Here is a 12,681-nt window from a genome sequence, read left to right on the forward strand (position 1 = left end):
TGGATAATAGCTGCAGATAATTTCACTGGTCTTATGATGCTGAGAAGGGGACATTTACCTGTAAGACCAGACTGAGGGGTTCCAGAGAAACATCAACCAATAATATGAATTTACATACTTGTGTCTGTAGGTCTTCTAGATCAAAATAGTTTCCTTGTCTGTGTCATTAACACTTTATTGTTTATTTGCCCATTATGGAAATGTAATAAATAAGTCATAATGCAAAGAAGTACTAATTTAAAGGGGCCAGTTACATTTTAGTATTACATTATCCCACACTTCCGGAACAGTACAGTAATGGTGGTTTTGTTGTGTGACGGCCTTCATGCTTTAGCACGGGCCTGCTTTGTGTCTCCTCGTTTCTTTGATGCAGGTCCTGGGTAGGTGGGGCTTCCGAGCACTTGGGAGTACCTGGCCAGTCTCCCCCTGACCGTTCCAGCATGTGCTTCTCTCTCCTTATCTCGCTCTCCATGCTGCGGGCACCATGTTATTGTTTGGTAGGCTTCGGCTGTCTTTGTAGATTTGTTTCAGGTGATACGCTTTACGCACAACATTCAATCACCCATCAGCAGACACCCTGATAACACTGATTTACACACCCCATAATCTTTGTATAATCTTACATTTATATTTACATCATTAACTTAAAACGTACTTTACTTACTGTTCCAATACCTGTGCAGAATTTCTAATATGATTTATTTGATCTAAGTTTGATGATTGATATTTTTGGCACCCGAAACATTTCTAAGCAAGAAATGAATTTTAAGGATATAAGATTATTTATGTTTTATAACATGAATGCAGGTGCTCTTATATAGCATGTTTACTCTGTTCAGATCTGTCTGTGCTGCGAGGAAACAATCTGTTTACTCTTTACTGTAAAGCAGCCGGTTGTTATCTCCCAGCAGCTCTGACCCGCTGAAGCTAACCTGCCCTTGCACTCTATATCACACACACTTAACATCATCAATATAATTACCAGCAGGCGCTTGGAGAGGAGCTCGTCCACTGAAGGGCTGCTTTCACAAACAGGTGCAGCATTTTTGAATGTTTATAATTACCTGCAGCACTGAATCATTTCTTGTCTTGTTTTATGTTTGCTAAGCCTGGGATGTTGAATTGTAGATCTTTTGCTTTAATGAAAGTCAGAACACCACTCAGGTACAAGTATTCAAAGTTTGAAAGTTTGAAAGTTCAAAGTTAAAGAGAAGAAGAAAAAGCATCAATTATACTTAAAGTACCACTAGCAAATGTAAGCTATATTTTGCAAGTACAAGTGCCACAGAACTGTACATAAGCACATTTCTTGTGCTCAATTACTTTGCACCACTTATCTGTATGAGTCCCTGATGAACAAACAGCAGCCACATGTCTGTCTCTTATTTGTAATTACAAAAGTATTTCTGGGATGCTCTCTAAGTCCATCACTACTGCTGGATACAATGTTGCGTGATGTAACAGATCCCTGTGAGGCGTCCACAGTTCTGAGTAACTTCATGACTCAGGAGGACAATCAGCCGATCATCCTGCACGATCAGCACGTGCAGGATGAAGGTGGGTGTGTCTGATCTATGTGTCTGAGGTCCGGCTCCAAGTCACACCAAAGTGAGGGATTCCTGCTCCGGCCTCTTGTGCTCTTATTCTGAAAGTGCAGGAGTCAGAGCTCAGTGTGGTCCCTTACTGGCTGCATCCAGTCGACCACACAGCCCAGCAGCCGTCTCTTTGGTCTGGTGTGATGGTGGCAGAGGACCCTCAGAGGCTGCCAGACAGCAGAGGCAAACAGCGTCGCCTCTCCCGGACCCCTTGTCCAGACCAGGGAGCCCCGAGGAAGTCCCGCAAGAAGCTCCAGGTGATCATCTGTGTCCTGCTCGTGGAGCTGTGTGAGAGATTCACTTTCTTTGGGATTGTATGCAACATGATTCTCTTCTGCACGGTGAAGCTGGGCTATGATAACTACCTGGCTGCCACAGTCAACCTGTGCTTCATAGGAGCCAGCACCCTGACCCCTGTGCTGGTCGGCTGGTTTGCAGAAACCTGCTTGGGAAGGGCCAAGGTGCTCTATTTGTGCGCTTTGCTTCATTTTTTTGGTGAGACACAATGATTTCAAGTTTGATACATGTCATGTGAAGGAAAGAAGTTTGAAGTTTTTTAATTTAGTACAATAAATATCTCTGTTTCAATGTGTTTCAAACCTTTACTTTTACTTTTCAAAGCCAAAAAAGTAATACCAGTTGGGTAATTGTTCTTCTATTAATCTCTCTATATCTAGATGCACAATCATCTGACATATCAGTGAATCTTAATCTTTACCTTTAGTGTGAACACATTTCAAAAACATTAGTAATCTTTTGTAGGTGCTTAGTCACGGCTCTGCTTCTCTGAAGTCACACTCTTGTTTGAAATCAAGCTGCCATGACCTCTCTCTGTCATCGTTATTTCTAGGCACAGCCATGCTGCCCGTGGTGGCGTTCCCATTTGAAGATTTCTACATCAACACTCATCACATGACTCACCAGCTGGAGCCTCGAGAGCAGCAGATCTTGTTCTACACCGGCCTCCTGGCCGCCGCGCTGGGCATCGGTGGCATCCGGGCCATCCTTTGTCCAATGGGAGCCTACAGCCTGCAGAGCTACAACCAGCACCAGCTCCTGTCCTTCTTTAACTGGTGAGGTGGTGTTTCCATTTAAATACAGTCACTGGCTCGCTAAGCCAATAATCAGACTTAAAACAGTCATTTTATATTGTAACCATTATCATTTAAAAAGTCTTCAGTTGGCATTGAGACAACACAAGTAGAGCTTGGGTCAAGGGTCATTCAAACCAAATGATTTTATCTGCTTAAAGGTACACAAATATACTCTGCAAATATTATTAAAGTTAGCCGATTAGCTTTTGAGGGGCACTAAAATGATTTGATATAATCCTTTGGGAAATAATTATTTCCCATAAATGTTATGGCAATCTGGCCAGTAGTAATCATCGAATGCAGGAGGGACGGGAAGCGTATTTTAACCAATCAATATCGTCAAACTTGCATGCTGATGTTTAGTGGGATTAATGACACTGTTCTAGTCTTCCAACCACTCAAAGCTGCTTTTACACTACATGTCACATTCACCCACTCACACACTGATGGCAAAGGCCTGAGTGCCAATCTCCAATCAGACCTATGACCATTCATACACAAATTATGCCACTGGGAGCAATTTGGGGTTCAGTGTCTTGCCCAAGGACACTTCGACATGTAGCCTGAAGCAGTCAGGGATCAAACCCCCAACCTTCTGATTGAGAGACGACCGACTCTACCACTGAGCCATCCACCCAAAGTAGAGCTATGGCTGATGGGAATATCAATAGATTTGTATGTTTTTGACAGTAATAAAATCACCTAATGATGGTGCAAGAGAAAATGATTTTAAAACTTATCCTCAGGTCAACATAAATATTCACTGAAATCCAATAGGATGCATCTCCATTCACCATGAATGCCTGTAAATGTCATGTCTTTATCTGTAACAGATGTTGAGATATTTAAGTGTGGACCAAAGTGATGGGCCTACAGTCAGAACAAATTTCCATCCAAAAAATCAAGTCTAGTCAGGGTGCAGGTTTAGCTCAGTTTGTAGAGCAGGCGCCTCATGTGTAGAGGCTACAGTCCTCGAAGCATTGATCACAGGCTCAACTCCCGGTCTGCCGATCATGTGGTGTATGTCATCCCTCACTCTCTACTCCCCAAATTTCCTGTCTCTCTTCAGCTGTCCTATACAATGAAGGCAAAAAGCCAAAAATAATCATCTTAAATAAAAAATCACAACCCTAGTCTGGCAAAAAACAACATGATTTTCCTTCTGATTCATTAGTTTTGCGTTGACATTGTAGTTTAAATGAAGGCCTTATGAGAGTGATATTTGTGTTATGTATGTTTAGGTTCTACTGGTTGGTCAACCTGAACTCTATGGTGGTGTTTCTGGGTATCGCTTACATCCAGCAGTCTGTGGCCAAAAATCTGGGCTTCCTCATCCCCTTCACCTCCGTGCTGCTGGCTCTGATCGCCATTCACATGATGCGGAACAGACTCACCTATAAACCCAAGAAAGGTAACATACACATTAAAACAGGTATTCAATCATACATGTAAATACAGGTAAAGAACTCACCCTGTTCATGTTGTCTCTGTCATAGTCGGATCATTATTAACCACCCTGGGAGTTTTCCTGAACTCTCTGAGGATGTGCTGCCTCCACTATCGCCACCTGAGTGGAGATGTAACATCCTGGCTGGACCGGGCCAAGGAGAACAACGGTGGCCGTTACAGTGAAACACACGTAGAGAATGTGAAAGTCCTGGCTAAACTCTTCCCTCTTTACGGGCTTCAGCTGCTGTACAGAGCCTGCATCACACAGGCAGGCCCCTTGATTTATGATTAGTCCTTATAATAACACACGTAAAAAGGACGATCTCCATGTAACGAACATGTTTCCCGCAGATTCCCTCAGGTTACTACATCCAGACCATGAATTCAAACCTTCACTTATACGACCTCCTGTTGCCGATTGGTGCCATGAATGTGATCAGCATCTTGCCTCTGCTGCTCTTAGCCCCATTGATCGAGTGTGTGACGACCTGTTACCTCTCAATGGAGAAAACTCCTCTGGCGCCAGCAAAAGTCATCAGTGAGTATTTCTATGTACACACCCCCTTTAAAACACCACCGTCACCTAAATCCACCGTATGTTTCTCTTGCTTATCCTCTCTCTTTCCCCCCATAATAATCCTTCAGCCCCCTCTTTCATCACCCTTCCATGTCCATCCTCCACTTCCAGCTCTGGGTCATGCGTGCGCCACTCTGTCGGTCCTGGTGGCGGGTTTGTCCGAGCTGCGGAGGAAGGCTTACCCTCTGGTGGAGCAGACTCTGTCTGGAAAAGTTCTGCAAGTGTCGTCCATGCCGTGTTTCCAGCTGGCTCCTCAGTACATTCTGCTTGGTCTGGCAGAGGCTCTCGTCACCCCTGCATGTAAGTGACAAACTCAAGACCTCCATAATTTTCTTTGATTCTGGTTTTACACGATGCATCGTGCCCAGGAACTTTAATCAGGCAACCTGACTGGGAAAGGTGAGCAGATGATCAGACATGTCTGCTTTCACCTCCTCTCTCGCAGGTTCCCTTATATCTTTCCAATTGACTCCGAGTCACATCAGAGGGATCTCCCTGCACTTCCTCACTTTGTCCTACGGAGGGGGCTGCTTCCTGGGAGCCCTCATCAGTCAGCTGGCACATGCTTTGTCTGGAGGTAAAATGAGGATTACTGTATTGCACTTTTTGTTTTTAAATAACTGACAAAGGTGTTGTAATGTGACTGGAAATCACAATGATGTTTGGCATGACTCGCTTATGCTGATTAAACTGTGATTATTGATCACAGGTAACTTCTACCCAAACATACTGCATGATGGGAATCTGGAAAGGTTCTTCTTCCTCCTGGCAACACTCATGGCTATAAATACTGTCATGTTTTGGAACGTATCTTACAGGTACACTATAATCGCTAACTACCTGGAATATAAGATGTCATGTAATGACTTGTGTTCAGTACCAGTGAAATTATTTTTTCAACAGCTGTTGAAGACATTTTGTAGAATAACAAGGCCAATTTCAGCAGGAATGCGTGCTGACCACTACAGGAAGTGCTTAGCACTGGGTACGATCCGTCTCACGCACGCACAGGTTGAGTATCTTATATCAAAAAAGTCCAATGTGACCTGTAAAAGCCCACATCATCACAAAACATGTCCTTTGAATCTTGTAGATACTAATCTGCAGGTGAAGGTTTGTTACTGGAAAAAGATAGTTGGTGTCTTTTTTGCTTGAAGCCCTCAACCGCACAGTTGGAGCTAAGTGCTGAGAACTATGGTTCTGGATGACCGCCAAAGTTCTCTGTCACTCTGAATCTTGGTGAAAAAATATTGTAGGGACATCTTCTGTGATGACGCAGGCTTATATACTTACACCATATGTCACTCAGGTCACATGAGACTTTGTTGATATAAGCTACTCGACCTGCGCTTGAGAGGGATCAGATCCAGTACTTTGTACTGCCTCTGGTGGTCATCCAGAATTCATAGAACCTCAGTTACAAAAACCGACAGTTATTTTGACAAAGGTATGCTCTCTTTTGCTTTAAAGAGTTGTGTTTTCTTGTTTTCATGTTGTCCAGGTACATAGACCTGAGTGTGCAGGGTAAAGCACTGACCATCAGCCCTCTTACTGAGAAGCTGCTTCACTACAAGGCCTGTCTGCGGTTCTATGACACTGTGGATCGCTCCTACACACACGCCTCCATTGAATCTATTTTATGATTGTCTCCATTATGTCTTGCACTGTAAGCGGCGCTGGCGCTGCATTTTATTATGTCAAAATGAAGTACCTGAAATGTACGTGTGTATGTGTTGTTGTTTTTACAATCATAATGTGATAACATAATTCCATTAGTCCTTTACTGTATGTCACATAAGGAAATGAATTACACAGTGAATCTAATAAAAAGACCAGATCATTTGCACGCATTGTCCTTTATTGGAGTCTATAAATCTGAATTGGGGTCATTCTGCTTGATTCTTTGATCATTCAAAATACATTAAAAAAACACATGCACAGCCATAATTAACACATTCACGATTAAATGTTTTTTAGCAACACGGATTAGAAAAATAACAGTAACATTAGAGAACTTCAAACATCCACCACACATTATAGGAATAGCCATTACACAGATGATAAATGTTTATATCTACATAACCCTCCATCTCTAAAAGTTGAAGGAGGGCTCTGATTACTCTGTGAACTGGAGCTAAATCTATTATCCTTCCATTTGAAATCAACACGCTTAAAACTATACATGATAACTTCCTACACTGTAGGAACTAACCAGTTACCAACATAACTGGGGCACAATAGAAAACATTAAAGTGACATTATTTACTCTAAATGATCCCGAGTCAACCCACCAATACCTGTATTAAATCACTTGACTCTCCATGTTACTGGAAAAACAACACGCAGAGGATAAAAAAAGACAACCTACGAACCCCCCCTCAAAACATGGAGGCTTAGAAGCCCCACTGTTCCTCGATCATTTCCTAGCAAACCAACGTAAAAACACACCTAAGTGGATTCACCATAACCAACCAGGCAGGCAACACATGGATAGACATAGAAAAAACACACTGTAAAGAAATTAATTTAAATCACTAGAAAATTACCCATAAATCTGAGCTGCTGATTACTGTATTTATTCTGAATACTTTGTCTCTCCTTCTCAAGCACACACATGTATGCGCAATTTTGCTTGCATTGGTATTGTTTAATTAGTGTGCCTCTTTTTATACCTGAATCACAAAGTGTAGCCTTTAATGCATTTCTACTGCAGACTGGTTAGATGTTGCATATTTTGAGTGTTGCACCTGACTCAACAGAGAACCCAGGGTAGAGAGGTTCAGTGAAGATGGTCTGGATCTGGTGCAGCAGTATCATATCGTCATCATCAGAAACACTGTAGAAGGTCAGTGTTCCTTTTTCGAATTCAAGGTGGACGCCCACTCTACGTGAGAGAGGCGGGGGAATTTGGCCTCTGTGAAGATAATTTGGCCAAATCGTGCAGCCTGACGAAGAGCAGGTTAATTTCCAGGAGATCTCATTGTGTCCAAAACAGCGATCATTACCCCAACCCTTTCTTTTGATGCCTACGTACGACACGGCCAAGCCGACAATGCCTCCATCACACTCCACCTCCCAGTAGTGGCTCCCATTAAGGCCAGTTTTGCCCAGAGCCTGAGGAAAGTAGGTGAATCGGGCTGGGTGATCAGGATGAAACTGGTCCTGGCAACCCCACGATATCTCTTTCTTTGTGTCCGACAAGCAGAGACATGCAGCCACTGTGTTGGGATCCACCTCCACCTTAGAGTCTGCAGAGAAGGATGTTAATCATTAACTGCTGCAGGTTTCATGTATCTTTGAGCTGATATTAAAGCACAGTAAATTAACAGAGCACTTAGTCTTACATTTGGCCAAGAGCTGCTTCCTTGAAGGTCTTTTACCAGGCGCCATCGGTAGCATTGACACTGCTCGAAAAAAGAAAGAAAATACACTGACCATTTTGTCTGCACTAACAGAAAATATACCAAGCAGACCAAACTAATTATACAGTTTAGAAATGTAAAGTCTTCAAACTTACACTCATTTTCTTCAGAATGACTGAAAATCTCATTCTTTGCTTTTTTGAACATATTTTTCATGTTATCTTTTTGTGCATCAACAAACTCAGTCACTGTCTCAAGACTTTCATGCGAGTCTGTGAATGCCGGAGGGTCACACAGGGGCCGGGAAGCCTGCGCAAGACAAACAAATACATTGTGAGACTGAAAAAAATCCAAACATTTTTTAATCAATGTTGTATCCTTCTAAATACTATATCATCACCTTAAGAAACTGAATAGGTTGGTCCTCTATCAGTGAAAGCTGGCGAAGTTGATCCTTTCTCCTCCTCAGCTCATGCTCTTCACGCCGAAGTTTCCCTAGATGGCTGTTGGTCCAGTCCACTCCAGCTTTCTTTGCTTCTCCAACTGTTGTCCTCATCTCAGAGCACTTCCTCATCACATAGCGAATGTGTTCCGAACAAAATCTCGTGAAGGCATCACACTCCTCCAAAGCAGCATCCTTAAGAGAAACATAAAGCATATGCCCTGCTATGAGTAATTACACCTCAGGTACAGCATATTACAGAACAGGTGGGGGAGGGGAGGGTAAATATCTTTTGATGCTGGGCAGGGGGTCTGGAGCCTATCCCAGCTGTCATTGGGCAAGAGGCGGAGTATGCCCTGGACTGACCCCGGTCAGTCACAAGGCTAATTGCCAGAATACAGGTTAAATACAAATAAGAGTTATATACAAAAATGAACAGTACAAGGCAGTATTGCACCGTTAATTATTGCACAATTGTCCAGTTTATATTTAGTGTTCAGCGCACAGTTGAAAAAAGGTGTCTGAAGTCAGAGTCAGAGGGAGGAGTTGAGAAGTTTGATGGCGACAGGCAGGAATGACTTCTTGTGGCATTTTGTGGTGCATCTTGGGGGAATGACTCTATTGCTGAATGTGCTCCTGTGCTTAACCAGCACATCATTGAGTGGATGGGAGACATTGTCCAAGATAACATGTAACTTGGACGGCATCCTCCTCTCTGACACCGCGATCAGAGTCCAGCTCCACCCCCACAACGTCGCTGGCCTTGTGAATCAGTTTGTTTAATCTATTGGCGTCAACTACCCTCAACCTGCTGCCCCAGCACACAACAGCAAACAGGATGGCACTAGCCACCACAGACACATAAAACATAATCAGCATCGTCCTGCAGATGTTGAAGGGCCTTAGCCTCCTCGGGAAGTAGAGGCGGCTCAGGTCCTTAGTGTAGACGGCTTCAGTGTTCTTGACCCTGTCCAGTTTGTTATCCAAGTACACCCTCAAGTAATTATAATCCTCAACATTGGGGTCACCTTTGCCTTTGCCCTCCTCAGATCCAAAATCAGCTCCTTGGAGATGGTTCTGCTCACACCATGTGACTAAGTTTCCCACCACAGTCCTGTATTCAGACTCCTTACCCTTGATGATACATCCAACTACAGCAGAGTCATCAGAAAACTTCTGAAGATGGCAGATCTCTGTGTTGTAATTGAAGTCGGTGGTGTAGAGGGTGAAGAGGAAGGGAGAAGGGACTGTCCCCTGTGGGGTCCCAGTGTTGCTGATCACTCTGTCCGACACACAGTGTTCTAAGAGTACATACTGTGGTCTGCCAGTCAGGGAGTGAACAATCCAAGACACGAGAGGAGCATCCACCTACATCGCTGTCAGCTTCTCACCCAGTAGAGCTGGCCGGATGGTGTTGAAAGCACTGGAGAAGTCAAAAAACATGACCCTCACAGTGCTCGCTGGCTTGTCCAGGTGAGCACAGGTGCTGCTGAGCAGGAAAGTGATGGCATTCTCAACTCCAAGTCGGGGCTCGTATGCAAGTAAAGGGAACCTAAGTGTCGTAGGCTGCATTTTCACCAGAGGTGCATAGTAGGAGGTGGCTAGCACCGTTAGCTCGTTTTCCAGAGATCCCAGGGAGATTAAAGTCACCAAAGAACTGAACAAGCATGTCTTTGGATTGTGGGAGGAAGCCGGAGTAACTGGAGGGAACCCACGTATGCACGGGGAGAACATAAAAAGCAACTCCAAACAGAAAGGCCGACTTTGTCCCTATTCCCTCGGCATGTCAGTGAGTTTTTACTTATATTGCAACAAATCAAAACAAATGTCATGACACGTTACATATAGAGCAGGGGGGTATACTACCAAGCAAGTTCAACGTACCCAGGCTTTCAACAAGGCCTGAAGCACCAGTTAGAGATAACAGGTGTCACGAAGGTGGTTATGAACTTTCAGGCAGGGACTACTCCAATATTATCCCTGTTAGAAAAGGCCATAAACCCACTACCCTCACCAACCTGTGAAACTACGGGTTCATCTACAGTTTCCACAACACTCTTCAAACTTTCTGCCACAGAGGCATCTGGCATCAGATCAGAATCGGGGTTTATTGCCATGTAGGTTTACACATACAACTATAACATAGGATAAGATAAAAAATAGGCAATAAGAATACAAATATAAAAAACTATACGTATAACACAAAATATGTATAACAGGTGTAATTAAAAACTGTACAGATGTGCAGGATATTGGTGAGTGCAAAAAGCTTACAGTATAAAGTTAAAAATAGTGTAGTGTACAGACAATATAAGTCCAGTGTGCGTTAATGTAATGCACAGTCTGACACGTTATCTGTCCTCTGAAGGAGCACAAAGAGACCCCCAGAGCCGGCAGACAACGGGTCGTTGCCAGGGGCAGTTATGTTGACACCTACGACAACAGCTGCAGAAGCAGCAGTCGCACGAGCAAATCTATCCACCAAACAGCTGGCACGCCTTTGAATGGCCAGAAGCTGCCTATTTTGTATGCTCGTCTAAAGCAGAGCTGTAAAATCTAAATTTCTGGTGGACACTGAAGGCATATCGTGCTCTCTGGCACTGCACCTTAGAACAGTGTCGGGGATCTCATTATCATTGTTTGAATCAAGTCTAGGCTTTTTAGAGGGAGGGGCCATGATTATGTTCAAAAGAAAACTACTAAAAACTATTAAATAAAACTATAACACACACACACACACACACACACACACACAGATCAAAATCAAAACACACAGAAATATAGCAAATAAAAGACATAAAACCACTAACTACACATATTAGATTTTCTTTCCCTCTTCAGGCCCGTGGAAATGATTCAAGCATAACGATTTATTAAGGATTTATTCTTTGGTTTAGTTGATCTAAAACTGTCGACAAATGCAACCAAAGGAATTAAAATGTAGCACCTTTTTAACAGAATACATTCATATTTTGGTTAGCCAAGCATAGCATAGAGCTTTAGCAAGGTGTCTGCACTGGTTGCCTGGGATCTTCACAGTGACATCTGGACTTTACAATGTTCAGTTTCATTTAGCAGACACTTTTGTCCAAAGTGATGCACATCTTTAACACTTCAGGGAGGCACGTGGGCCGTTCACTGTGAATCTCTGGTCAGGATTACGCAGAGAATGCACATTCCCCAGCAGGAAACAATTGTTTCCCTATATTTACATCCACATTCACATCCTCTTCTCTAGGACTTCACAGCAGTTTACCCTAACTGGGTCACTGGTTTTTCTGATATTAAAATTTTTGAAATACCAAACATTGTTTATAAATGACGATAAAGTAAGAAATGAAATGCCTTCTAACAATTGTGAATGACTCACTTTTATAGAGGCTGCAGCCCGCCTCAGCTCCACCTTTTTCCCTTCCAACAACAGCAAACGGTCTGCAATTTCCTGCTTAGTCCAGTCGAGTTTTCTCTGTTGAAACAACAAAACAGAACTTTTCAGAACCTAAGTGACAATTAAAGAACTGGGAACAAACAACTGCTGCATTTGTCTGAACTGAGTTACCTGAATGTCATGTTTTTCTGCTTCAATTTTTACAAAGTCATGGTCCTTGTGCCCATCAATCACACACTGCAGGCATATGAACTGCTGATCTGTGCGGCAGTAAATCTCCAGAAGTTTGTTATGAAGGCCACAGATGCTCTCCTGGATCCTCGCTGAAGCTTCAGAGAGTTTGTGTTTCTTTAATGGTGGCACTTCAAAGTGAGGCTTCAGATGAGAGTCACAGTAGGAGGCCAAACACACATGACAGAACTTGGACGCTTTTCTTTTTCTCCCTGTGCAAGCATCACACTTAACATCCCCGGGTTCAGCAAAGGTGTCACCAGCTGCAGCAGCAGCACTTTGACTGGTTTCTGTCCTGCGTTCCTCCAGCAGGGCAGCCAGAACTGTGGTCTTCTTCAGGTCAGGTCTCTGGTCGAAAGTTTGCCTGCACTGAGGGCAGCTGTACCCTGTGTTTTGTCTTTCATCCCAAGCGTCATTAATACATTTCATGCAGTAACTGTGTCCACAGCTTGTTGTCACTGGATCCTTCAGTTCATCCAAACAGATCGAGCACTCGAGCAGCTCCTGACTGTTAGCCATTTTCTCCCGCTCAAACTAAACGAG

At 43.4% G+C, this 12,681-nt stretch overlaps 2 protein-coding genes across 2 annotated transcripts; one reads left to right on the forward strand and one right to left on the reverse strand.

Moving 5' to 3' along the window:
- Positions 1 to 1,738: 1,738 nt before the first annotated feature.
- On the forward strand, positions 1,739 to 6,358 carry slc15a5 (solute carrier family 15 member 5). Its single transcript, XM_069687206.1, has 9 exons — positions 1,739 to 2,090; positions 2,446 to 2,668; positions 3,931 to 4,100; positions 4,186 to 4,406; positions 4,490 to 4,676; positions 4,827 to 5,015; positions 5,161 to 5,292; positions 5,425 to 5,533; positions 6,217 to 6,358. The coding sequence occupies exons 1-9, from the start codon at positions 1,739 to 1,741 to the stop codon at positions 6,356 to 6,358; spliced, it is 1,725 nt and encodes a 574-aa protein (XP_069543307.1).
- A 231-nt stretch (positions 6,359 to 6,589) lies between these two features.
- Positions 6,590 to 12,657, reverse strand: LOC138613316 (E3 ubiquitin/ISG15 ligase TRIM25-like). Its single transcript, XM_069686967.1, has 5 exons — positions 12,079 to 12,657; positions 11,890 to 11,985; positions 8,478 to 8,714; positions 8,233 to 8,386; positions 6,590 to 7,963 (listed from the first exon to the last, which is right to left on the reverse strand). The coding sequence occupies exons 1-5, from the start codon at positions 12,655 to 12,657 to the stop codon at positions 7,434 to 7,436; spliced, it is 1,596 nt and encodes a 531-aa protein (XP_069543068.1). The 3' UTR covers positions 6,590 to 7,433.
- Between the last annotated feature and the right edge of the window lie 24 nt (positions 12,658 to 12,681).

Source organism: Semicossyphus pulcher, unplaced genomic scaffold, assembly GCF_022749685.1.
Source record: "Semicossyphus pulcher isolate SPU_LCO1_2020_fin unplaced genomic scaffold, fSemPul1.0.p SCAF_8, whole genome shotgun sequence".
In the NCBI taxonomy this organism is placed as follows: Eukaryota; Metazoa; Chordata; class Actinopteri; order Labriformes; family Labridae; genus Semicossyphus; species Semicossyphus pulcher.

Coding starts and splice junctions, on each gene's coding strand:
- slc15a5 (XM_069687206.1), top strand. CDS start 1,739: ATGGTGGCAGAGGACCCTCAGAGGCTGCCAGACAGCAGAGGCAAACAG. Junction 4,677..4,826: donor GGCGCCAGCAAAAGTCATCA/GTGAGTATTTCT, acceptor CTCCACTTCCAG/CTCTGGGTCATGCGTGCGCC. Junction 5,016..5,160: donor GGCTCTCGTCACCCCTGCAT/GTAAGTGACAAA, acceptor CCTCTCTCGCAG/GTTCCCTTATATCTTTCCAA.
- LOC138613316 (XM_069686967.1), bottom strand. CDS start 12,657: ATGGCTAACAGTCAGGAGCTGCTCGAGTGCTCGATCTGTTTGGATGAA. Junction 8,715..11,889: donor GGGCTGCAGCCTCTATAAAA/GTGAGTCATTCA, acceptor GTTTCTCTTAAG/GATGCTGCTTTGGAGGAGTG. Junction 8,387..8,477: donor AACCTATTCAGTTTCTTAAG/GTGATGATATAG, acceptor TGTCTTGCGCAG/GCTTCCCGGCCCCTGTGTGA.